Here is a 26354-nt window from a genome sequence, read left to right as displayed (position 1 = left end):
TAAACAATATCTTTCAGCTACAATCGCCACAAACTCAACAAATAACTGCACGGATATTTTACCTGACTCAGCACATTTACAATCGTTCCTTATATCTCTAACTATGGTCCCAGGATCCCTGATAATGTACCGGTTAGGATTATACGGACGAAAATTGTTCATGCAAGCTGGATTCGCGTTAAACCTGATTTGTTATATCTTACAATTATTTTGTATACCAGACTGGCTAAGTATTGCTTCGCTTCTCATCGTTAATAGCATTGCAACAATATTTGGCACTATGGTTACTGCTTACTGTGGAGGCTTATCCAACAGTGGTACGCAGTTCGGCCACTGGGATGATATCTAGTGTTGGTAAAATATCACAAGTGTTCATACCTTTTTTATTTCAATTTTTAATTTATGAATCGTATCTTGGTGTAATGTGGTTTTTGATTGGTTTGACAGCATTATCGATGATTTGTGTTTTGCCTTTGGAAGAGACTTATAAGAAGAAACTGGAGCAAGAATAAAGATTTAAAGTTGACTGGTCAAAAACTTCGGACTGTTACACTACTTCACTGTTATAACTAGAATAGAATAGAATAGAATAGAATAGAATAGAATTTCCAAAAAAAATTTTTTTTGAAATAATAAAGTTAACAATATCACGTGTCAAAAAGAGTTTTGATTTTCTATCATGCTCTACCAAAAGTCCTTTTAACCAACCCTGCTTTAACCCGTGGTGTATTTGTTCTATAGAACTTCCCGGGATGAGCTGAAGTTTTTATAAGATACTTCACTAATTGGTTATTTGAAGTGATAGAGATGACGCGTTCTTTAGAAAAAGAACGAGATTATTTTTATTACATCTTAACGACCAACCAAATCACATAAGAGCTTGTAAAAACTCCAGCTTGTCCCATACAACTTAGGCACAATTCTCCTTCGGAAAATCTGGGCTTATGAAACTTTCAGTCTTTTAATATTATCAAATGACCAGTGCCGTAGGAAACATTTTCATATTAGGGGGAGCTGAAGTTTAGTGACACCGCGAGGGCCAACCATGGTTTGGCCCGAGGGGGGGGATTTAAAATATTTGAGCTCTAGATTGCTTAAAAATACACTCAAAACATGCACATAAAGACAATTATGACAAATTAAAAAAGAAAAACTTGCATTTTGCAAAATAACCATTTTTGAAAAAATTATTGGGGGGCATAGCCCCCCTTGCCCCCCCCCCCCAGTTGCTACGGCACTGAATGATATAACCTCTACACCTTTTTTTATAAGGGACACTGAAAATAAGGAATTGTTAAGGAACTGCTTACACTGAAAATAAGGAATTGTTAAGGAACTGCTTACACTGAGAATAAGTAAATAAGATGAGAAACAGAGAGTTAAGCTTGAACTTGCTCACATTTACAAAAGCCTAATAGTAGGGGACCAATCCTTAGGATCCGTAACATCTTTTATGCGACGCAACAGCATGTAGTTAGCTCGAAAGTAGGAAGGTTTTTAAGACTTTTTTGAGAGGGGGCCCGCGAATTAGGCCCGGCAAAAGTTTTTATGACTAAAAGACTGACGTTTACAGACAAAACTGTAAGGGTAAAAAATGGGTAAAAATTGACGTTTTTTTAAGTCGAATTTGAAAAAAAATTAATGAGACCATTGAGCAAAAAAGTATACTACAACAAGTCTCTTACTCGAACGCACGAAGAAATACGGCCATCTAAAGTTTGAAATTCTGTTAGATAGAGTATGATTGAAGTCAAATTTTGCCTAAACCGTACGGAGCCTGACAGAATCTTGAACTTTAAGTGGCCATATTTCTTTATGTGTTCGAGTAAGAGACTTGTTGTAGTATACTTTTTTGCTAGAAAAGGTATGAACACTTGTGATATTTTACCAACACTAGATATTATCCCAGTGGCCGAACTGCGTACCACTGTTGGAAACTAAAGAAAAAGATGACAAAATATTGACGAAACAACATTCAATAATGTCTATTTCTGTACTGTAGTCCATTGTTATACTTATACCTAAGTTACATACTCGGCAAATCCAATCAGAGCAGCTAAATAAATAAGGAACTTTGAGGCTGAAATTCTCTGGAAAAATAAGGAACTCAGGCTTGGGGCCAAATTAAAGTTCCTTATAGAAGACAACATGTACCGAGGAAAAAAGGTGTCATAGCTATTTAATTTTTCCAGCTATGAGTTTTTTAAGAAAAGAGCGTATTCAGTTTGTTTTTTGGGAAACAGCTCTTCTTTACCAACTTGAAACCACTGAAACAGATCAGAGCCTCTCTTGAAGTCTGAAAATCAAATCTTTAAAGCTACCAACGGTCTCATTGCCAAAAGTATATACACGTTTTTTTATAAGATAAAACTATATCAGTTAGAACATAGTTAAGAACATTTTAAGGCTTTATAGACTCTAAAATGGCCAATTTCTTAACAAAATGGACAAAAATGCTCACAAAATGGTGAAAATAAGAACATGTTAAGATTAAAGCTCAAAAAGTTAAGAACATCCTAAGGCTTCAAAAATTTTGGATGTTCTTATAAAGAAAAAAATGTCAAAAAATTAGGTCATTTGTTAAGTTTCGACCACCTGATGCTGAGAAATAGCCTTTTTAAGGCTAAAAGTTGACGTTTTGGGCGTTTCCCAATGACGTCAGCTTTTTACTGGGAACTTTTCTCAGAAAAAAATAAACACACAACAGGATGGCCCTTGCTGCTTAAAGTTCATTCTCTTTTAAGTGTGCACTAATGTTTGTTTTTCTTGCCATTTTTTAAGCCAATGCTTCAAATTCAAAAAAATGTCTACCTTTGAAAAGCTCATTCAGAGCACTATAATATTTGAGAAAGAATTATTCCAAAAATTTTAAAAGATGAAGGTAGTATCCAAAAATTGTATGGTTTGCTATAAAAGTTTGGAGTTTAGAAGAGAGATCACGAGATAATTATTTATTTCAAGGTGGTAAATATGCTATCAGTTTAACATCAGTTGCGTGTAGAGTAATGGAAAGAATCCTAAAGAAACAAATAATGGAACACCTCACGAATGAGAAATTGCTATCAACAAAACAACATGGGTTCATGTGACACAACTACTTCACTACTTAGACAAATGTGCGGACTCGATATCCAATGATAAGGTTGTTGACGTAATCTATTTTGACTTCGCAAAGGCATTTGACACCGTTCCACATCGCAGATTACTTAGAAAACTCGAAGCGTATGGTATCAGAGGAAGGGTACTTGGTTGGATGAAAGAATTTTTGTCCGATCGTTACCAATATGTGAAGGTCAATGGAAAGTTATCTAAGAAATGCCAGGTGCAAAGTGGTGTACCACAAGGAAGTGTCTTAAGTCCACTCCTTTTCGTTATTTACATCAATGATCTAGCTGAAGTTACCAACTCAGAAATGTTCCTCTTTGCCGATGACACAAAGCTTGTTGAAGAAATAAATAACGCTGAAGATGCAATTAGACTTCAGCACGATATCGAGGCAATGCAAAAGTGGTCTGGTGACTGGTTGTTGAAATTCCATCCTCACGTGTTGACACTAGGGAAATTCTGGAACATTCAACATGCACATCCTTATGAGATCGCTGGCTCTGTCCTAGAACATGTTGACCAAGAGAGGGATCTTGGAGTGATTATTGATAGTGAATTGAATTTCGAAGAACACATCTACACCAAGATCAAGAAGGCTAACTCGATCGTTGGATTGATTAACAGAAGCTTCGACTTCCTTTCTCCCGAGATGCTCCGCACACTTTTCATTGCATTTGTGAGACCTCACTTTGAGTACGTGCGAGCTGTTTGGTCTCCACGGCTGATCAAACACTCTGATGCAATTGAAAGTGTCCAACGTAGGGCCACAAGACTTGTCGGTGGTTATAGAAACCATTCATATGAAGAACGTTTACAAGTCATGAACCTACCCAGCCTCAAGATCCGGCGTAAAATCGGGGACATGGTGGAAGTATATAAACATCTTAATGTCTACGATAAATCTTCCCAATGTCAGAAACTCGTTCTTCGAAATCGACCTCACCGTAAGCACAATCTCGAATTAAAGAGGAATTTCGCTGAAGACGGCATTAGAGGATACCAAACGAATTCACTTTACTATAGGAGCATTGATACTTGGAACGGTTTGGCAACCAATGTTCTAAATGCACCGTCCGTAGGGAAATTCAAACTAGAATTGACAAACCAATGGAATAATAAGATTAGTTTATATGATAAGATCTATAAATTGTAAAGATGTAAGATTGTTTCATAGAGGTCAATAGACCTGAGAAATACACTTCTATAAATTAAAAAAATTTAATTTGATATCATAGATGAAATAGATCATACATGACAAACTGCATTTATAATAAGAGAGAGATGTGTTGAGGAGAACGTGATGGTTTTCAAACAGAAAAAAATGGCTTTGACTTTCGAGGATATTTTAGAGAATTCAAAGTCAAATAAATTTACTATACAAATCGTTATCGCTCTTTCACTGCAATGGTTTGTACCAGGTGCTCACCAAGTGTTAATCTCCAATGTTGCACCTTACATACAATGCCAATTCGGATTGACCAACTTTGAAGCCGCTTTAACAGGAGCTGCCTATTTCCTTGGACTCAACATTGGTGCATTATATTTTGGTTACATGAGTGATAAACGTGGTCGAAAAGCAAGCTTGGTATTCGCAGTATTACTTATGTTGTATTTTGCTTTCTTGAACGCTTCAAGTCAATCTGCAACGTTTTTCAGTCTAACAAGACTTTTCGTGGGAATAGGTGTTACAGCAACTTACCTGATTAGTACCACTCTCACCGCCGAATTTGTCAAAGTGAAACATCGCTCTAAGGATTCTCTAGCTCTTGCATTGTGTTTTATATTTGGCATGATGTACGCTTACCTGATTTCATATCTTGTTTTGAATCGGTACGGCTGGCGCGTACTGACGCTCATCCTATGTACGCCAGGTTTATTTATCGCTCTTCTATTGAAGATAGTTCCAGAGTCTTTCCGCTATTTACAAACCACAAATAACGAGAGAAAACTCATGGAGATTTTACATCGTTTTGCACGTACAAATGACGTCCAAATACCGTCCAAACTGGATCTACAGTGCAGAGAATCTAAAAATAAAGCTAGTTACAGATACGTCTTAAAGACATACCCTATAACAACATGTTCGTTTTTTATCATATGGATTGGAGCGATGACTTGTTTCTACGGCTCGAGTTTCTTGTTAACCTACAGATTGCAGAATCCAGTTTGTAAACCAGTGCATCATAAACAATATCTTTCAGCTACAATCACCACAAACTCAACAAATAACTGCACGGATATTTTACCTGACTCAGCACATTTACAATCGTTCCTTATATCTCTAAGTATGGTCCCCGGATCCCTGATAATGTACCGGTTAGGATTATACGGACGAAAATTGTTCATGCAAGTTGGATTCGCATTAAACCTGATTTGTTATATCTTACAATTATTTTGTATACCAGACTGGCTAAGTATCGCTTCGCTTCTCATCGTTAATAGCATTGCAACAATATTTGGCACTTATGGTTACCTGCTTACTGTGGAGGCTTATCCAACAGTGGTACGCAGTTCGGCCACTGGGATGATATCTAGTGTTGGTAAAATATCACAAGTGTTCATACCTTTTTTATTTCAATTTTTAATTTATGAATCGTATCTTGGAGTAATGTGGTTTTTGATTGGTTTGACAGCATTATCGATGATTTGTGTTTTGCCTTTGGAAGAGACTTATAAGAAGAAACTGGAGCAAGAATAAAGATTTAAAGTTGACTGGCCAAAAACTTCGGACTGTTACAATACTTCACTGTTATAGCTAGAATAGAATAGAATAGAATAGAATTTCAAAAAAAAAAAAAAATTGAAATAATAAAGTTAACAATATCACATGTCAAAAAGAGTTTTAATTTTCTATCATGCTCTACCAAAATTCCTTTTAACCAACCCTGCTTTAACCCGTTGTGTATTTGTTCTATACAACTTCCCGGGATGAGCTGGAATTTTTATAAGATACTTCAATAATTGGTTATTTGAAGTGATAGAGATGACGCGTTCTTTAGAAAAAGAACGAGATTATTTTTATTACATCTTAACGACCAACCAAATCACATAAGAGCTTGTAAAAACTCCAGCTTGTCCCATACAACTGAGGCACAATTCTCCTTCGGAAAATCTGGGCTTATGAAACTTTCAGTCTTTTAATATTATCAAATGACCAGTGCCGTAGGAAACATTTTCATATTAGGGGGAGCTGAAGTTTAGTGACACCGCCAGGGCCAACCATGGTTTGGCCCGAGGGGGGGGATTTAAAAAATTTGAGCTCTAGATTGCTTAAAAATACACTCAAAACATGCACATAAAGACAATTATGACAAATTAAAAAAGAAAAACTTGCATTTTACAAAATAACCATTTTTGAAAAAATTATTGGGGCAGCATAGCCCCCCTTGCCACCCCCCCCCCAGTTGCTACGGCACTGAATGATATAACCTCTACACCTTTTTTTATAAGGGACACTGAAAATAAGGAATTGTTAAGGAACTGCTTACACTGAGAATAAGTAAATAAGATGAGAAACAGAGAGTTAAGCTTGAACTTGCTCACATTTACAAAAGCCTAATAGTAGGGGACCAATCCTTAGGATCCGTAACATCTTTTATGCGACGCAACCGCATGTGGTTAGTTCGAAAGTAGGAAGGTTTTTAAGACTTTTTTGAGAGGGGGCCCGCGAATTAGGCCCGGCAAAAGTTTTTATGACTAAAAGACTGACGTTTACAGACAAAACTGTAAGGGTAAAAAATGGGTAAAAATTGACGTTTTTTTAAGTCGAATTTGAAAAAAATGAATGAGACCATCGGAAAGGGCATGAAATTCTGAGCAAAAAAGTATACTACAACAAGTCTCTTACTCGAACGCACGAAGAAATACGGCCATCTAAAGTTTGAAATTCTGTTAGATAGAGTACGATTGACGTCACATTTTGCCTAAACCGTACGGAGTCTGACAGAATTTTGAACTTTAAGTGGCCGTATTTCTTTATGTGTTCGAGTAAGAGACTTGTTGTAGTATACTTTTTTGCTAGAAAAGGTATGAACACTTGTGATATTTTACCAACACTAGATATCATACCAGTGGCCGAACTGCGTACCACTGTTGGAAACTAAAGAAAAAGATGACAAAATATTGACGAAACAACATTCAATAATGTCTATTTCTGTACTGTAGTCCATTGTTATACTTATACCTAAGTTACATACTCGGCAAATCCAATCATAGCAGCTAAATAAATAAGGAACTTTGAGGCTGAAATTCTCTGGAAAAAAACTCAGGCTTGGGGCCAAATTAAAGTTCCTTATAGAAGACAACATGTACCGAGGAAAAAAGGTGTCATAGCTATTTAATTTTTCCAGCTATGAGTTTTTTAAGAAAAGAGCGTATTCAGTTTGTTTTTTTGGAAACAGCTCTTCTTTACCAACTTGAAACCACTGAAACAGACCAGAGTCGAAAATTCGGAAATTCGATCAGAGCAAATCTTGAATATGAATTTGCCTCTCTTGAAGTCTGAAAATCAAATCTTTAAAGCTACCAACTGTCTCATAGATAAAACTATATCAGTTAGAACATAGTTAAGAACATTTTAAGGCTTTAAAGACTCTAAAATGGCCAATTTCTTAAGAAAATGGACAAAAATTCTCACAAAATGGTGAAAATAAGAACATGTTAAGATTAAAGCTCAAAAAGTTAAGAACATCCTAAGGCTTCAAAAATTTTGGATGTTCTTATAAAGAAAAAAATGTCAAAAAATTAGGTCATTTGTTTCGACCACCTGATGCTGAGAAATAGCCTTTTTAAGGCTAAAAGTTGACGTTTTGGGTGTTTCCCAATGACGTCAGCTTTTAACTGGGAACATTTCTCAGAAAAAAATAAACACACAACTGGATGGCCCTTGCTGCTTAAAGTGTATTCTCTTTTAAGTGTGCACTAATGTTTGTTTTTCTTGCCATTTTTTAAGCCAATGCTTCAAATTCAAAAAAATGTCTATCTTTGAAAAGATCATTCAGAGCACTATAATATTTGAGAAAAAATTATTCCAAAAATTTTAGAAGATGAAGGTAGTATCCAAAAATTGTATGGTTTGCTATAAAAGTTTGGAGTTTTGAAGAGAGATCACGAGATGATTAATTATTTCAATGGGGTAAATATGCTATCAGTTTAACATCAGTTGCGTGTAGAGTAATGGAAAGAATCCTAAAGAAACAAATAATGGAACACCTCACGAATGAGAAATTGCTATCAACAAAACAACATGGGTTCATGGGTAAGCGATCGACAGTGACACAACTACTTCACTACTTAGACAAATGAGCGGACTCGATATCCAATGATAAGGTTGTTGACGTAATCTATTTCGACTTCGCAAAGGCATTTGACACCGTTCCACATCGCAGATTACTTAGAAAACTCGAGGCGTATGGTATCAGAGGAAGGGTACTTGGTTGGATGAAAGAATTTTTGTCCGATCGTTACCAATATATGAAGGTCAATGGAAAGTTATCTAAGAAATGCCAGGTGCCAAGTGGTGTACCACAAGGAAGTGTCTTAAGTCCACTCCTTTTCGTTATTTACATCAATGATCTAGCTGAAGTTACCAACTCAGAAATTTTCCTCTTTGCCGATGACACAAAGCTTGTTGAAGAAATAAATAACGCTGAAGATGCAATTAGACTTCAGCACGATATCGAGGCAATGGAAAAGTGGTCTGGTGACTGGTTGTTGAAATTCCATCCTGACAAGTGCCACGTGTTGACACTAGGGAAATTCTGGAACATTCAAGATGCACATCCTTATGAGATCGCTGGCTCTGTCCTAGAACATGTTGATCAAGAGAAGGATCTTGGAGTGATTATTGATAGTGAATTGAATTTCGAAGAACACATCTACACCAAGATCAAGAAGGCTAACTTGATCGTTGGATTGATTAACAGAAGCTTCGACTTCCTTTCTCCCGAGATGCTCCGCACACTTTTCATTGCATTTGTGAGACCTCACCTTGAGTACGCGCGAGCTGTTTGGTCTCCACGGCTGATCAAACACTCTGATGTAATTGAAAGTGTCCAACGTAGGGCCACAAGACTTGTCGGTGGTTATAGAAACCATTCATATGAAGAACGTTTACGAGTCATGAACCTACCCAGCCTCAAGATCCGGCGTAAAATCGGGGACATGGTGGAAGTATATAAACATCTTAATGTCTACGATAAATCTTCCCAATGTCAGAAACTCGTTCTTTGAAATCGACCTCACCGTAAGCACAATCTCGAATTAAAGAGGAATTTCGCTGAAGACGACATTAGAGGATACCAAACGAATTCACTTTACTATAGGAGCATTGATACTTGGAACGGTTTGGCAACCAATGTTCTAAATGCACCGTCCGTAGGGAAATTCAAACTAGAATTGACAAACGAATGGAATGATAAGATTAGTTTATATGATATGATAAGATCTATAAATTGTAAAGATGTAAGATTGTTTCATAGAGGTCAATAGACCTGAGAAATACACTTCTATAAATCAAAAAAATTTAATTTAATATCATAGATGAAATAGATCATGCATGACAAACTGCATTTATAATAAGAGAGTGATGTGTTGAGGAGAACGTGGTGGTTTTCAAACAGAAAGAAAATGGCTTTGACTTTCGAGGATGTTTTAGAAAATTCAAAGTCAAATAAATTTACTATACAAGTCGTTATCGCTCTTTCACTGCAATGGTTTGTACCAGGTGCTCACCAAGTGTTAATCTCCAATGTTGCACCTTACATACAATGCCAATTCGGATTGACCAACTTTGAAGCCGCTTTAACAGGAGCTGCCTATTTCCTTGGACTCAACATTGGTGCATTATATTTTGGTTACATGAGTGATAAACGTGGTCGAAAAGCAAGCTTGGTATTCGCAGTATTACTTATGTTGTATTTTGCTTTCTTGAACGCTTCAAGTCAATCTGCAACGTTTTTCAGTCTAACAAGACTTTTCGTGGGAATAGGTGTTACAGCAACTTACCTGATTACTACCACTCTCACCGCCGAATATGTCAAAGTGAAACATCGCTCTAAGGATTCTCTAGCTCTTGCATTGTGTTTTATATTTGGCATGATGTACGCTTACCTGATTTCATATCTTGTTTTGAATCGGTACGGCTGGCGTGTACTGACGCTCATCCTATGCACGCCAGGTTTATTTTTCGCTCTATTATTGAAGATAGTTCCAGAGTCTTTCCGCTATTTACAAACCACAAATAAGGAGAAGAAACTCATGGAGATTTTACATCGTTTTGCACGTACAAATGACGTCCAAATACCGTCCAACCTGGATCTACAGTGCAGAGAATCTAAAAATAAAGCTAGTTACAGATACGTCTTAAAGACATACCCTATAACGACATGTTTGTTTTTGATCATATGGATTGGAGCGATGACTTGTTTCTACGGCTCGAGTTTCTTGTTAACCTACAGATTGCAGAATCCAGTTTGTAAACCAGTGCATCATAAACAATATCTTTCAGCTACAATCGCCACAAACTCAACAAATAACTGCACGGATATTTTACCTGACTCAGCACATTTACAATCGTTCCTTATATCTCTAAGTATGGTCCCAGGATCCCTGATAATGTACCGGTTAGGATTATACGGACGAAAATTGTTCATGCAAGTTGGATTCGCATTAAACCTGATTTGTTATATCTTACAATTATTTTGTATACCAGACTGGCTAAGTATTGCTTCGCTACTCATCCTTAATAGCACTGCCACAATATTTGGCACTTATGGTTACCTGCTTACTGTGGAGGCTTATCCAACAGTGGTACGCAGTTCGGCCACTGGGATGATATCCAGTGTTGGTAAAATATCACAAGTGTTCATACCTTTTTTATTTCAATTTTTAATTTATGAATCTTATCTTGGAGTAATGTGGTTTTTGATTGGTTTGACGGCGTTATCGATGATTTGTGTTTTGCCTTTGGAAGAGACTTATAAGAAGAAACTGGAGCAAGAATAAAGATTTAAAGTTGATTGGCCAGAAATTTCGGACTGTTATTGTACTACACTGACTGTTACTATAATTAGAATAGAATAGAATTTACAAAAAAATTTATTTTTTGAAATACTAAAGTTAACAATTTATATAACGTGTCAAAAAGAGTTTTGATTTTCTATCATGCTCTACCAAAAGTCCTTTTAACTAACCCTGTTTTAACCCGTGGTGTATTTGTTTTATACAACTCAGACACGTTTATCATTCGAAAAATCGACCAGGGCTTATGAAACTTTCAGTCTTTTAATATTATCAAATGACAGAACCTCTACACGTTTTTTTATAAGAAAATTGAGACTGAAAATGGTCCTAAAAATAAGGAATTGTTAAGGAACTGCTCAGGCTGAGAATAAGAAAATAAGATGAGAAACAAAGAGTTAAACTTGAACTCGCTCACATTTACAAAGAAAAGAAAATGACAAAATATTGACGAAACAACATTCAATAATGTCTATTTCTGTACTGTAGTCCATTGTTATACTTATACCTAAGTTACATACTCGGCAAATCCAATCATAGCAGCTAAATAAATAAGGAACTTTGAGGCTGAAATTCTCTGGAAAAATAAGGAACTTAGGCTCGGGGCCAAATTAAAGTTCCTTATAAAAGACAACATGTACCGAGGAAAAAAGTAGTCATAGCATGAATTTATTATAGACACTGGAAAAACAACGTATAAAACGGTAGAGAGTGAAGTATTGTCTTTCTTTTGTTTTAAAAAGAAAACAATCGCGGATTTAGCTTTGTCCGCAAAGGACAACTGTCATGGCGGCTCGAAGTTCTCTGATTTTGAAAAATGATTGATAATCTCTTTTCTAAAAAGTCCTCTATCTTTATCTTTTTGTACTTTTACTCGCCAAAAATTTGAAAACAAGTGCTAAAATATTTAACGGATACATGTATTAAATCTGTTGTGACAAAAACATCATCAGATAAGAAAAATCAAACAAAAATGTCACAGAATTTTAAGTTGGCAATATCTCTCTAACATCTTTCTGAGGAGAGCTAAGATCGACATATATGAGACTTGAGTTTTGGCTTTACCGTGGTATGAAAATATTTTGGAGGCTCGTGGTGGATCGGTGGTTTTATTGAGGTTAAATTTTGAAAATTTCTGGTGTCAACATTCAATTTTTCATACATAGCATGTTTTCGTATCTTTCTTGCAACTTGAAACGTCATAACGACACGTAATTAGCGATTATTTTGACGCGTTCGCCTCTCTAAGGAAAACTTAATTTTCATTTGGGAATTGAAATGACTGTGGTCGTGTTCAGACATGAAAGTTTAAGTTTAAGGCTTGAGTAGTACTAAGTTCATATGGGAATTAAGAAATGGAACGACTTAATTGCTATTTCATCTTTTAGATAGATTACATAAGAGAGGAAAAAGGAATCCCCTTTTGAATGTTTGAGTGAGGCTTTTAGATAGAGGAGATCGCAAACAGTTTTGTTGCGGAGTATGGGAATCTCCATACTTCGATCCATGATATTCTCATTAAAAGCCCATTAACTGCCTAAATTGCTAGAGGCGCTCCGAGCGTCACTAAGTCATAAATTTCACGTTCTCCTTTCATAATTTACAAAAGGAGCATGCTTTTCACTTGCGAATTCTGATTTCGTCTATTCAGAAAACTGTGATAATATCGTAAAAACTTTTTTTTTAAACCAGATGGTGATTCCTTTTTAAACTGTGTTTAACTTATGAGGAGCGTGCACTTGAATACAAAAGGAATATAAAAGAAACATGTAAACTTAATTACTTTAAACCTTGGTCTGAACACGAACTGTTTTAAGATGAAAAAAATGATTAAAATGTTACGAAAAATCGTTTAATGAAGGAAGGAGAGTGAACAATAATGTCATTACTGCGGACAAGGCTCGAACATGAGAAATCAATAAAAATATAGCTCGTTGGTTATCCAGTGTCTATAATAAATTCTTGGTCATAGCTATTTAATTTTTCCAGCTATGAGTTTTTAAGAAAAGAGCGTATTCAGTTTGTTTTTTTTGGAAAAAGCTCTTCTTTACCAACTTGAAACCACTGAAACAGACCAGAGTCCGAAATTCGGAAATTCGATCAGAGCAAATCTTGAATATGAATTTGCCTCTCTTAAAGTCTGAAAATCAAATCTTTAAAGCTACAAACGGTCTCATTGCCAAAAGTATATACACGTTTTTTTATAAGATAAAACTATATCAGTTAGAACATAGTTAAGAACATTTTAAGGCTTTATAGACTCTAAAAAAGCCAATTTCTTAACAAAATGGACAAAAATGCTCACAAAAGGGTGAAAATAAGAACATGTTAAGATTAAAGCTCAAAAATTAGGAACATCCTAAGGCTTCAAAAATTTGGGATGTTCTTATAAAGAAAAAAGTGTCAAAAAATTAGGTCATTTGTTAAGTTTCGACCACCTGATGCTGAGAAATAGCCTTTTTAAGGCTAAAAGTTAACGTTTTGGGCGTTTCCCAATGACGTCAGCTTTTTACTGGGAACATTTCTCAGAAAAAAATAAACACACAACTGGATGGCCCTTGCTGCTTAAAGTTCATTCTCTTTTAAGTGTGCACTAATGTTTGTTTTTCTTGCCATTTGCCAACCAATGCTTCAAATCTAAAAAGCTGTCTACCGTTGAAAAGATAATTCAGAGCACTATAACTTTTGAGAAAAAATTATTCCAAAAATTTTAGAAGATGAAGGTAGTATCCAAAAAATGTATGGTTTGTGATAAAAGTTTGGAGTTTTGAAGAGAGATCACGAGATAACTAATTTTCAAGGGGATAAATATGCTAAATAACTGCTGACTCGACAATTTTCAACATTTAAATCAAATTTTTCTTGAGATCTAGTGCTAAAAATTGATGTCATCATAAAAAAATTCGAAGGTTGTCAAAAGGTTCAAGAACTTTTCTATTGAATCGGGGGTCTTTTCTGGTTGTTCTATAGGACCAAAAAGAAAAATCTGTACCAAAGGTAAATTATCATAAATTATTTCTTCAGTGCGATAAAACCTAATCTTTCTCAAAAATGAAAAATCTGTACCAAAGGTAAATTATCATAAATTATTTCTTCAGTGCGATAAAACCTAATCTTTTTCTTAGTACATGTTTGGTGCCCTGAGAGATTGTGTACCTCAATTGAAGAATGCAAAGCACGAAGAAGACAGTGACCAAATGACCAATGACTTCAAAGAAGAAATCATGCAGATTACCAAAGATGTATGTCTAAATATTTTGTTCTTAAATTAATTTGATTTTATACCGTACATTTTGGCCGAATTCAATATGTGTGCAAAGCTTCGAACCTAGGTTTAGGAGGGGAGGAGTAATTAGTCTAAAAGTGGTACAGGGAATGTGCAGGGTACTTTTTTTTCGTCCACAAGGTATCGCATTTAAGAAAAAATTCTGGATTCAGCCCCAAAGTAGTATTGCCCTGGGTTATGGGATTTCCTTGAGAGTTAATCGCTGCTAGGGACCTGGTCCACTAACCTTTTTCTTGCGATTTCCCTTATTTTAGAACCTGCTTACACCATTATGCAAAGATATCGAAACTGACCTACGGTTGAGTATTCACCGCCACCTACAATTAGATGACCGAAACCCATTTAAGGTACATACTATTTTTATTTTGCATTGCGGTAAATTTTACTCTAAAGAGATTTTTCAGTCACATTTTCTACCGAGAGAATAGAACGAATTCATAACTAGCTTTGAAAACAGTCTAGGTGTAAAAACTGTAGAAAAAAAATATTTGTCCTGAAGTTGGTCTTATCAGAGACTATATATTAATATAAAACGACGTCTATAACATAATCCCGTCTTTTGCAACAGGTTGGACTTCGTGATTTGTCGCAGCTGTTGAATATTCGACCGATCAAATTTTTCGATGATCTTATTGACATAAAAGGTATTGTGTTTTATTTATGAGAACATTTTGTAAGAACGGTTCGCTCAATTTTGGACCAAACCTAAGATGTAAAAACAATCAAATGAAGAGCGACCTGAGACTTATATTTGATAAGGAGCTAAGGAAAGACTCCTCTGTACTTATCGTGGCGTTATCGTTACAGCAATGAATTCTGAAATTTCCCTAGTCGGGTATATTCAGAGACGAAGGAAATGCTGAGTTTAGCTTTAGTAGTGACGTCAAAATTTGTCGGCTTTCGTAAGCAAAACTTTGACGTCATTTAAAGGTGGCGCATAATTTCTCCTTGCCAGCAGGGATAGCTTCATCTACTTTAATGGGATAAAGTTTCGCAAGATTTATTTTGCGAACGGAGAAAATTCACGAAAATGTGAAATTAAATCTCACAAAAATTTAGCTGGTTAAAGTAGTGTTTAAAACAAGATATCTGTGTTTTCAACCAACAGGGTACGTGACTCATTACTTGGACCAGACGTTTTACAACAATAACACTGTCGCTCTTCACGATTGGAAAACTTACACTGAAATGCGAAATTTGGCGTCGCAAAAATATGGCTTAGACATGATGGAAGCACATTTGCCGAGTCAAACTCTCGAACAGGTTCATAAATGTTACAGTTTTATACCTCAGGAAAAGTGTGGATAGCCGTGATACTACAATCCCGAAATTTATATCTTCGACACTTCACATTGTCCCCCTTTCCCCCACTGTCAGCGTTGAGTTCTCGGCCATTTCCGGACTCGACACTGATATTGGGGTCCGGGGGACGGATTTTTATCTTTCAAAAATGTTTAGAATTCTTCTGTCTCAAGATATTTGCATGGGGAATTGTAGCTCCTTTAATTCTAAGACTTTTTTTAGCTTTTATAAGTATCCTTTTGAGGTTGTTAAGCGGGTCATGCGCTCCTACTCAACAATAAACTCAAATGAAAGTATCAGCCATTTCATGTTTGAAGAAATTATGGGTAATCAGGACCACCGCGCTTTCTGTTGGTCTAAAATTTTGGATAATTGTGTGTCTAACCAGAGAAAAGTTGTTATTGTGGCGCAACTAGTCCTTATTACCCATGATTCATTTCGACCGTTAAATCGCCAATGGTGAATAATATGCCGTTTGCTAAACAACTAAGTTTAAACAACTCAATTTCTTAGATTTTTCTTTCGCTTTGAACAGGGATTAGACGTCCTTGGTATCATGAGAAACATCCATGTGTTCGTCGCCAAATATTCCTACAATCTTAACAACCAGGTAAAAGCTTTTGATGACTTTTTTTTTTGTTTTTTTTTTAATCAAAAATTGATCAACTGTTCTCTGATAGCTATCTTAATTGGCCCTGCCATACCGCAAAAGTAGGAATCACAAAACTTTCTTGATACTCAAACGACACTGGGAGAGTGGTAGGCTGCACTCGACCAAATTATTAATTCATGCAACTTTGGTTCGGGGTAACTCTCGGACGGAAATTTCATACGCGATACGTGTCCCCTATATTAAAATAAATTCTGGGGATGTGCGCAGCCTAGTTGAGTGGCGCTCGGGTCTTGAAAGTTCTTCTTGAAAAGCCTAATTGGCTCTATCATCAAAAATACTTTCACATTGGAAGTGTGCATCAACGTACCGTGAAAAGCACAGGTCGAAATCATATATCGACGCTGTGGCGACCAATCGAGATTCTATTCAGCGCGCAATCAACGCAGACAAAAGGAACCATGACGACCATCTAAGATCCAAGAAGGATGAAGTTCAAAGTTGATATTTTTATTCCCGTCGTTGAAAACACAACTAAAAAATATCATCAATACTTTTTTAAAAGAGTCAGTGATAGAGAATCATAACATAAAGTCTGTCTATTATTTCGATTCAATTAAAGTGACATTTCCATAATTAATAGTTTAGTAATTACTGTTATACATTTGGGGATAATGTAAAATATTTCTTTCGAAAGAAACTCACTTCAATTAAACTTGGAGGTTTCTGGGGAATTTGTAAATAGTAAACTGCATACTAATACTAATACAGTCTGCTAGACATTAATAAGGTAATATTTATTCTTCATCTTTGATTCTTTCTACAGTGATTAGATTGACACATGCGCGATAAAATTTCTATTATTGGTCTTCAGAGGTTAATATATTCTTTGAAAACTTAACTTCTGATACTCAGGGTAGCATCAACGAGTTAACATACTGCCAAACACATTTCAAAAATCGAAAATTCGACCTCTCTGAATTCCATTAAAAGTTTGAGGCTCTATGGCCTCATTTTTGCTTCAAATGCCTTCAAATTGTACATCAAACGACGCAGAATTTCACGGAGATATATTTTGACCCCTTTTCTAAGGGTATAAGTCGGCTGCGAACGTGTTAAAATGACGAATCTCAGATTTTTAATATTGTACTCATGAAATTGACTTTCGTATAAAATCATCATATGTCAAAATTATCAAATGCTTTTTAAATTGACATATTCACCTCTTTTTGTTTCAGATTTTCGTAGAGCGTGCATCGAACAATAAACACTTGAACACTATCAACATCCGCCATATTGCCAACTCCATTCGGACGCACGGTAGTGGCATCATGAACACGACCGTCAACTTCACTTATCAATTCTTACGCAAGAAATTCTTCATCTTTTCACAATTCTTGTACGACGAACACATTAAAGCTAGACTTATAAAGGTATTGTACTAACTTTCCTAATTTACAAGGTCCAGTGCTTAGACATGAGATCGCCTACTTTTACCTTATCTCAATTTCTGAACGACGAACATCATGTCAGGCTTATTCGTATTATTTTTAGCATTAATAGTGTTCTATGTAAACCTCCATTTAACATTTTGAAAAATTTTACCAATTTAAACTAGTAAAATACGTTTTCGTCATTATGTTTAAACATCCTCGAATAAGAAGGACGAAGAGTTCATAACGAATCAGAAAATCCTTTAAATGATTTCAACAACTCTTGGCTTGAAATGAAAATTTACTTGGCACGACTGACGTAGAATGTCTGTTTCCATGAGTGCATCAATGCAGATTATACCCTGGTGAACCCGTACGTAAGCCACGGTTTAAGTGATTTTAAAGGATAATTAATATTTTTTCTAACATTTTTATTCGCTCTATCTTAGGATATCAGATTTTTCAAGGACTCGAAAGAAGCACTGGATCAAAAGGTTAGTTTTAGGTTTTCTTTTCTCCGAACACATGTCGTGTCGTCCATAAAGAAACTTTCTATGAAAGTTCTTTATGTCATGCCAACCGTCCAGGGGATTTTTTTTATGATTTTTAAAAGTTTAAATTATCCTACAGGGGAAACATGACTGTATCATGGATACTTTCGTTTATGGGGCAAACTTTTAAAAAGTAACCAAAAGGAAGTAGTGATTGTCTTACCAAAAAACATGATTTTTCATTCCTTCTCTTGTGATTTACTAAAAAGAGAGAAGCATTTGAAGTATTTTGACGTAAATTCGATTATTTCGTAAAAAGATCGAATGTTTAGCATTAAGGCGTGTCTCCTCGCGCGCTGCGATCGCATTTTTTGGCCTTTTTGTTTGAAAAAATTACGTCATAAAAATGTAGCGCGCTTTTGAAAAAAAAGTTGAACACATTTCAACTTTTTTTAACCGCTGTCAGTTTTCTTTTGAACAATAGCGTGAAAAGCTTTGCTCGAAAAAGTGCGATCGAAGCGCGTGCAAGTGGAGACCTTTACAGCCTGAAAACCTAGGCTCCAAACATTCGAAAAAGTCACAAATTGAAATAGATGTTACTATGTAAAAAAGGCCTAAAAAAAGGCCCTGACGTTTAATGTGTCCCCTCTATCAGATCAAGGTGAAACCCTTTCAATCTTCCTGACCCTTTTGGCATATGCAATGGATACAAAGAGTCAAAATGCTTGTCTAACAGCCCGTAAGATCTTGAAATTGCTTCTCTTCCCGATTTTAGTATCCATTCGACCGTGCAGAGAAGTTCAATAAAGGAATTCGGAAGCTGGGTTTGACGCCGGACGGTCATTCTTATTTGGACCAGTTCCGTAACTTGATCACACAAATCGGCAATGCAATGGGATACATCCGCATGATCAGATCGGGTGGTATTCATTTTGTCGGGAACGCTGTCAGGTGAAATCTTTGTTACACACTGGAGCCTCCAGAATTCGAACCTCTGTTAATGGAATGTCTCCTTAATTCGAACAAGTTTTCTTGCCTTATGAATCAATCTCCATAACTCGAAATTTCATTTAACTCGAACGAATTTCGACTCCCCGTGTGTGTGTATGAGTTATGGAGACTCAACCGTAGATCTTTATAAGGCGGCGATGGGCGTGTGTTTTTACTGGAAAACTTTGGTTTGAAAAGTTGTTCAGTCCTGCGAAAAGGAGGGAAAAAACAATTTGATCATACCGTAAATCCTCGAATAAGCGCCCGGGCGCTTATTTAATTTTTCAGGCTCTAAGGGGGGTGCTTATTCGAGCGGGGCGCTTATTTTTTTATTTCAGAAATTCGTATATCAACAAGTTTGGAATCTGCTTAAACTTAACTGTTTCAAAGGGTTGATTTTTCAAAAAAAGATGAATAAAAGAAAAATTGGAAAAATCCAATTGACAATTTATATAATTTTATTCTTGATGGCTTTCTTTCTTTTTAAGACACAAGTATCTACTCAATATCTTATTCGAAGGGGGTGCTTATTCGAGCGGGTCGCTTATGATATTATTTTAACTAAAAGGGGGGCGCTTATTCGAGAGGGGCGCTTATTGGAGGATTTACGGTAGTAGAAATTAGAACATAGTTTTATTCGAGAGGGTTTCATCCATGAAATTGAAACAGAATGATAATGACGGCCGTGGATCAAAGTTGAATTTTTTTTCTACTAATATAATATTTCTGGTTTCAATTAAAATTAAAATATTGTCCTCTTTTACCCACTAATTTTTTTGCGATGAGCTGTGGGCACCAATCGATGTCATATTTTCAAATCTTTGTTAATAGATTTTTGCCAGATCTGGACGACATCATCAATTTCGAGGAGTTAGTTTCTGAGGCTGATCTATCCACTGAATCGAAAGAAGCTGCAAAGTAAGTTTTCTCAAAGTCGACTACCACGATGTAATGTTAATATGTATATATTCGTCAAGTCGAAAAAAAAATTGATAATTGTGTGATTTCTCAACATCCAAAGCAATCAGTGTTATCAATAAGGTATTGATGAAAGAATGGTGGTGCGTGTTTTTCAAATCTGTTTTAACCAAAAGTATCACTACCGTATTACTTTGAATAAAGGCCCAGGCGTTTGCCAATTATTTGGATTTTAAGAGGGGCGTTTATTCGAGGTGGGGCGTTTACTCGAAGCAATACGGTATATACTTTGGCTCTTAAGCTTGGTTGAGATTTTACTTTGACTCTTTCTTTTAAGGAATGTTGACACCGCCATTTTGAATTTAACCAAAAATTTCGCTCAAGGAACAGAGTATTTCAAGGTAAAATAACTATATTATCCTTTTTAACTCGATATGGAACATAGGTACGGAGCTCTTATATCTGTACCAGTAGGGTACAAAGCTAAAAAAAATCGGCAAATTTCATATAATGGGTTTTCATCGAATAAGGGACCGTATCGAATAGTAGAGTGTCGTTTCGAGAGTTTCTGACGGTGACTTTCAATATTATCGAATAATGGAGTGTATCGAATTGTAGAACGTCGAATTAGAGAGCGTCAACTGTAGTAAAAAACTTTTCTTATCTTTTTTCTTTGACTTTAGATTTTGGTAGATGTGTTCTCAGCGGAATTTCGTGATCAAAAGAATATGCATTTGAAGAACTTCTTCATGATACTGCCACCTTTGGTAAGTGGATTCATTAGCGAGTTTGTGTTTGCACTTTTTAAGTTTGCAGGGTTGTAGGTTCAACCTCGAGGCTGGATTGTTCAACCTTAGCTTTAGGGAAAACATCTAACAAAATTCCTATTGAAGCCGTTTAAGTAGTTCTTTTCTGTGAAGAAAGTAAGACTATTAACCTGGTTTTCCGTCTTCTCTAGCCCTTGAGTTTAGAATTTGACCCATCTTTATTTTCTTGATAAATAACAGTAACAACTGTTTTTTCCTAGACATTAAATTTCATCGAGTTTTCAATGAGTTGCAAAGAGAAAGTGAATAAGAAGAACAAGATAGGAGCCAGTTTCACTGACGATGGATTTGTCATGGGTTTGGCTTACATTCTCAAACTATTGGACCAGTACAAAGAATTTGATTCGCTTCACTGGTTCCAATCTGTTCGAGAAAAATATCAGAAAGAAAAGGTACTACGTGCATCTCTTACGGACTCCTTTTAACTCTCTACCACGACATGGTACACGTTTTTTTTATAAGAACATCCAAAACTTTTGAAGCCTTCGGGTGTTTTTCAATATTTTGAGTTTGAACTTTGATGGAATATGTAAGCGGCTTGATTTACTTTATTTGTTGCAATGAATCTTGATCATTCCCCAACTCATATCACCCCTCCATTCATTATATAGCTTAGTTATTCAGTATGTTGTAAATGTTTGGTTAAAAGTCTTGAAAATACATCTAGATTCCCAAGCTAAAAAATTCCTGGTAAGTTTTTCGATCTACCTGTGGAAGTCCTATAAATTAACTGTTGTCCGTTCGTTAGTAACCCACTAGCTTTCCTCGTGATTGGCGCATTGAATTTTTCTGACTTTCTGGACAAACTTGTGTAAAATAAGTATTTTTTCCTGGTTTTTGGACCTACCGGGAGGTCCTTTAATTTGACCGTTGTCCGTTCGTCTGTTACAAGCTTTTCTCGGGATTGGCTCATAAGTTTATTTTTATTTTTTTGCACAATGATACAAAATAGCAATGCCTGAAAAGTGACGGAGCCCGATTTTTGAAAAAAAAATTTTGGGGGCAAATTTGGGCCAAAAACTACCTAAAAATAAGGTTTTTTGGACTTTGTGCAAAATTGCTTCATTAGTTTTTCCTGATTTTTGGCAGAAAGATAGAGTGCAAGGCACCCTAAAATGTGGCTGAAGTAATTTTTCTCGGAAAATTTTTTTTCGTCGTAAAATACGGATTTTCGCAAGTTTGGGCCAAAAACTACCTAAAAATAAGTTTTTTTGGACTTGGTGCAAAATTGCTTCATTAGTTTTTCCTGATTTTATGCATAAAGTAAATCGGATTTTCTTAAAGAAATTCCCTTTTGTCATATTTAGGGAAAATGAGCATTTCTCGAGATTGGCTTGGTATTTTTTTTCTTATTTTTTGTATATGGTAATTTGGGTAGAAAAGTGCCTAATGTTTGTTTTTTTTAGACTTTTTTGACTAATTTGAGCTCTGATACTCACGGTAATCTATTCAAGCTGCTCACTACACTTTCTTATTCCCTTGCTATTTGTCCTATTTTTTTCTGATTTTGATCGACAGGTAGGTCCATTCAGCATGTTGCTTGTTTGACTATTTTTTATGTTGATTGGCCAGGTAGGTCCATAAAAGTATCAAGATGACATGATATTTCATCACAATTCATGTTCATCATTTTTCAATGCCAGCCATGATGTACGATTGTCCATGATGTACGATTGTTCACAAGACCTGTATAAATGACTCATTTCTCTTGTTTCGGTTGTTTTTTTTTCAGAGTGCAACGGTGTCCAGTGCAGCTGGAGTAAAAGATGAAAAATTGCAACAGACCACTAATCTAACTCTCAAACGTCTCACCAACTATCAAAGAGTACGTACCCCATCAAACCAAACAAATTTTAGGATTTGTAGAAGCTCTACCAAAGCTAAAACAAGACCATCACACTTATCATTAGCATCCAGTCTATCAAACTACAGTCTATCTAAAATCATCAAGTGGTACTCGGGCTAGGTTAAGGATTGAGTTTACAGCCTCGGAGGGGCTAGAGATCTTCTTGGATGGAAAATGATGTGTTTATTTCCCATCTAAAACGCTTGACCCGCAAGGTTTGCACACGAACACCAGATAAATATGAAGACAAATTTCAAAAAAATATGCCGCGTAAAAACAATAAAGAAAGGGTTAAATTCTTCATTTTTAATGCGGCACAAATCTGAAGCCTTTACGTTTTCTTGCTTGAAAAAAGATGAATATTCTCTCTAACCCTTCGGTCTTTAAACTCGATGTCTCAAAGGTATAGGGTGGTAGTAGGTTGTTATTTTAAACGAAATCCTGTTCTTGTGTATTCTTTTTGTAGAAATTTCTTTTGCGATTTCACTTCACTCAACGTTGCTTCACTTTACAGATATTCTATTCATCAACCCCAATTCATTTTTTTTTAGGAATTCGAGTTGGTTTTCTTCTCCATGAGTAGCGCACGTATCTTTTTCCGCGCTGACGAAGAAGCAGTTGAAGAAACCAAACCAGCTGCCGAGAAAACGGGTTAGTTGAATTAGGGAAGAGAACCTTCCGGAATGATATTTTCAACATAGGGGTAATTTTTTTCGATATTTTTATTGAAATAATATTTATTCTGCTGACAGTTGGTGCATCTTGCGCGTGACAATAAAGAAAAAAGTTGAATTTTTGACGAAGTTGGCATATTATTTCAGAGCGTTTAATTAGAAGGTTTTTGCCCAGATAGTTTATAGCTTCGAATTTCCCTACCTGGCTTGTAATACCACAATTGAGGCATGCAAATGTTGTCGATGAGTCTCTAAACAGTAATTGAGGTACAGCTGACCCTCGCCAATTCGACTTCGAACGGGAAACTTTATTGTTTCGAATTACAGAGAGATTCGAATTATAGAAAGTATTTTAGGAGAGTTTCTTCTTGACGGGGACTAGAAATAAGTTCGAATTATAGAAAGATTCGAATGAAGTAACAAAAGTTTGAATAAGCTTTACTGTATATAATCTGTGTACATAATCTTTCATTTGGTTTCATGGTACCTCAATTACGGTATAGAAAATCAAAAAAAAATTATACGGTATAATATGGAACTTATCAATACTCAAATCACGTGATTTGAAAGTGGACTATCAAAGAATTCTTCACTGACAAAAAGATATCTATTACTTTTTGTACTCCTTAGAAACTACCGCAGATGGCGAAGAGAAAACCGAAACTCCAACACCCACTGAGACCGCAGCGTCGTGAAGAAAGTCGTACACAACACAGGGGAGACGTATTCTTTTTAATCAATTTTGATATTTTAGTTTTTTCTTCCTCATGCTAACTAGACCGTGTCCTAAACGATTAAAGCTACCGGGTGCCTCAGAAAAAACTTTGGACGTTTGGCGAGCCACTGAGGCCGAACAAAGTCTTGTTTAGACTCAAAACCACTTTTTAGAAAGAGGACATGCTAGCTTAAATTTTGCGGTATAACTTTTTAAGTTTGGTCAAGTAGTTGTCAAGTTATAAGCTTTTGAAGTCAAAATTCACTTTTCGAAAAGTGTAAAAACACGTAAAAAAAGGTGTATTAAATTTATGCAAATAATGAAAAAATAGCTCAGTATTTGACTTATTTAACGACTTTTACGACATAATTAATTGTTAAAATACTTTTAAAAGCAGTTTTCGTTTACAACATAGTCAGTTTTTAGTAAATAGTCAGTTTTTAGAAATATTTGAAAAAAATTCTTATCGAAAACGCTTAAAAATGCTTAATTTAATACCCTTTTATTACGTGTTTTTCACACTTTTCGAAAAGTGAATTTTAACTTCAAAAGCTTATAACTTGACAACTACTTGACCAAACTTAAAAAGTTATACCGCAAAATTTAAGTTAGACTATCCTCTTTCTAATAAAAATGGTTTCGAGTTCAAAAAAGACTTTGCTTGGCCTCAGTGGCTCGCCAAACGTCCAAAGATTTTTCTGAGGCACCCGGTATATGCATTCAATTTACAGTTGACGCTCTCTAATTCGATCTTCAAGGGGAGTTGGACTTTCATCGAATAAGAGAGCGTCGTTTGTGAGAGTTTCTTGTTGACGGAAACTTGAAATTTCATCGAATAAGGGAGCCTATCGAATAGTAGAACGTCGAATTAGAGAGCGGCAACTGTATGTAATTTAGGTAATTAATTGAGTCTATCAGAATGACTATATTCAAGTTAATCAGCGTAATCAAGGAAACACATCATCTTTCTGTGACTATTTAGGCCGACTGGTCTTTTTCAGCATAAAAATGGATTTATTTAACAATATTCAATCTTTATATACACAAGAGAAAAAATCAGTGTGGCCGAAAATACGAAATTCTTTTTAAATACGAAATAGTGAATTATACTTTCAGTGACACAGTAGACTAGAGTCTACTTTTGGCTGAACTTTACTTTTTGATAATTTTTTTATGACGCTGAGTCCAGTAAAGTAGACTAGGAGCGTTTGGCGAGGTCGCCATTTTGAGAGAAAACGTTAAAAATCCAAATAACAATAAAACTACTTGAGTTGAAAGATAAAATCAAAAACGAGAAACAAACATCAATAACAGATTTGCAATCCCTTAATATCAAATAAAAACACTGCTTCGTTCTGTTTTTACCTTCAAAAAAACAACAAAAATCTGGCCTAAGCAAAAGCATATTACCATATACTACACCGGGCCACTTAATTGCACCATCCAGTCTATAAAAAAAGCTTTAAGTGGACCCCAGGCTAGTGACTCAGGGGACTGTATTATTCATCACATTTTCACTTTAAAGATTCAACTATTTTTTCTTTGATGTAAGACCTTATAATTTTATGTTTTTTTAGAAATTTTTTGAAATTATTATTTTTATCAATTGGTCACCTGGATTGATTTTTGACTTTGATAATTTTCTATTGAATCGATGATAGATTACTCATGTGAAAATCGGTTTTTTACAGTTCAGTTACAAATTATTTTGAAATTCAGAAAATATTAAAATGTCAATGAATTTTATGATGACATAATTGACACATTAATTTAAAGGAAATTTTTTATACTTAGACCGCTTATATCAAAAATAGATGTAAATTAATTTTATAAGAAATAAGATATCTTCCAATTTTGTAAAAATTCGATTGACGAAATCATCCCTAGTTTAAGTATTGGTTTATAATATTTACCGGGGGCGGGGGACGAAATTCAAACAGCTTTTTGACATCTTGAGGCTGAAGAAATATCCTAAAGTGCTCGAAGCTTTATATTTAGAAAGTAGAAATCCTTAAATTTGAGGTATTACTTTTTAAAGTTGATCAACTACTTCCACAATTGAGAGCTTTTTTAGTCAAATTTGTTTTCCAAAAATATATTTAAGAAAAACCTTTATTCAAGTTATCATAGACTGAGAG

The 26354-nt window shown here is 35.4% G+C and overlaps 3 protein-coding genes across 3 annotated transcripts in view; all 3 read left to right on the top strand.

The window, feature by feature from the left end:
- The window catches only part of LOC136809868 (WASH complex subunit 4-like), a 54784-nt gene extending 30359 nt beyond the window's left edge, over positions 1 to 24425 (top strand). Inside the window, exons 22-36 of the mRNA XM_067066429.1 lie at positions 14250 to 14366; positions 14665 to 14757; positions 14979 to 15054; positions 15519 to 15673; positions 16248 to 16322; positions 17561 to 17755; positions 18205 to 18249; positions 19022 to 19197; positions 20068 to 20154; positions 20492 to 20555; positions 20838 to 20921; positions 21182 to 21373; positions 22714 to 22806; positions 23379 to 23478; positions 24132 to 24425. Of these exons, the coding sequence (XP_066922530.1) occupies positions 14250 to 14366; positions 14665 to 14757; positions 14979 to 15054; positions 15519 to 15673; positions 16248 to 16322; positions 17561 to 17755; positions 18205 to 18249; positions 19022 to 19197; positions 20068 to 20154; positions 20492 to 20555; positions 20838 to 20921; positions 21182 to 21373; positions 22714 to 22806; positions 23379 to 23478; positions 24132 to 24196 (1617 nt within the window). The 3' untranslated portion in view covers positions 24197 to 24425. The remainder of the gene's footprint in view (positions 1 to 14249; positions 14367 to 14664; positions 14758 to 14978; positions 15055 to 15518; positions 15674 to 16247; positions 16323 to 17560; positions 17756 to 18204; positions 18250 to 19021; positions 19198 to 20067; positions 20155 to 20491; positions 20556 to 20837; positions 20922 to 21181; positions 21374 to 22713; positions 22807 to 23378; positions 23479 to 24131) is intronic.
- LOC136809859 (synaptic vesicle 2-related protein-like) lies at positions 4339 to 5859 on the top strand. The gene has a single exon (XM_067066417.1). It carries the CDS (start codon positions 4406 to 4408, stop codon positions 5801 to 5803), a length of 1398 nt encoding a protein of 465 aa, XP_066922518.1. The 5' UTR covers positions 4339 to 4405; the 3' UTR covers positions 5804 to 5859.
- On the top strand, positions 9692 to 11239 carry LOC136809847 (synaptic vesicle 2-related protein-like). The gene has a single exon (XM_067066406.1). The coding sequence runs from the start codon at positions 9733 to 9735 to the stop codon at positions 11107 to 11109; it is 1377 nt and encodes a 458-aa protein (XP_066922507.1). The 5' UTR covers positions 9692 to 9732; the 3' UTR covers positions 11110 to 11239.
- Positions 24426 to 26354: the final 1929 nt, after the last annotated feature.

Source organism: Clytia hemisphaerica, unplaced genomic scaffold, assembly GCF_902728285.1.
Source record: "Clytia hemisphaerica strain Z4C2 unplaced genomic scaffold, Clytia hemisphaerica genome assembly, whole genome shotgun sequence".
In the NCBI taxonomy this organism is placed as follows: Eukaryota; Metazoa; Cnidaria; class Hydrozoa; order Leptothecata; family Clytiidae; genus Clytia; species Clytia hemisphaerica.
Note: the sequence above shows the minus strand (reverse complement) of the source record. Positions and strands in the feature narration are given on the sequence as shown.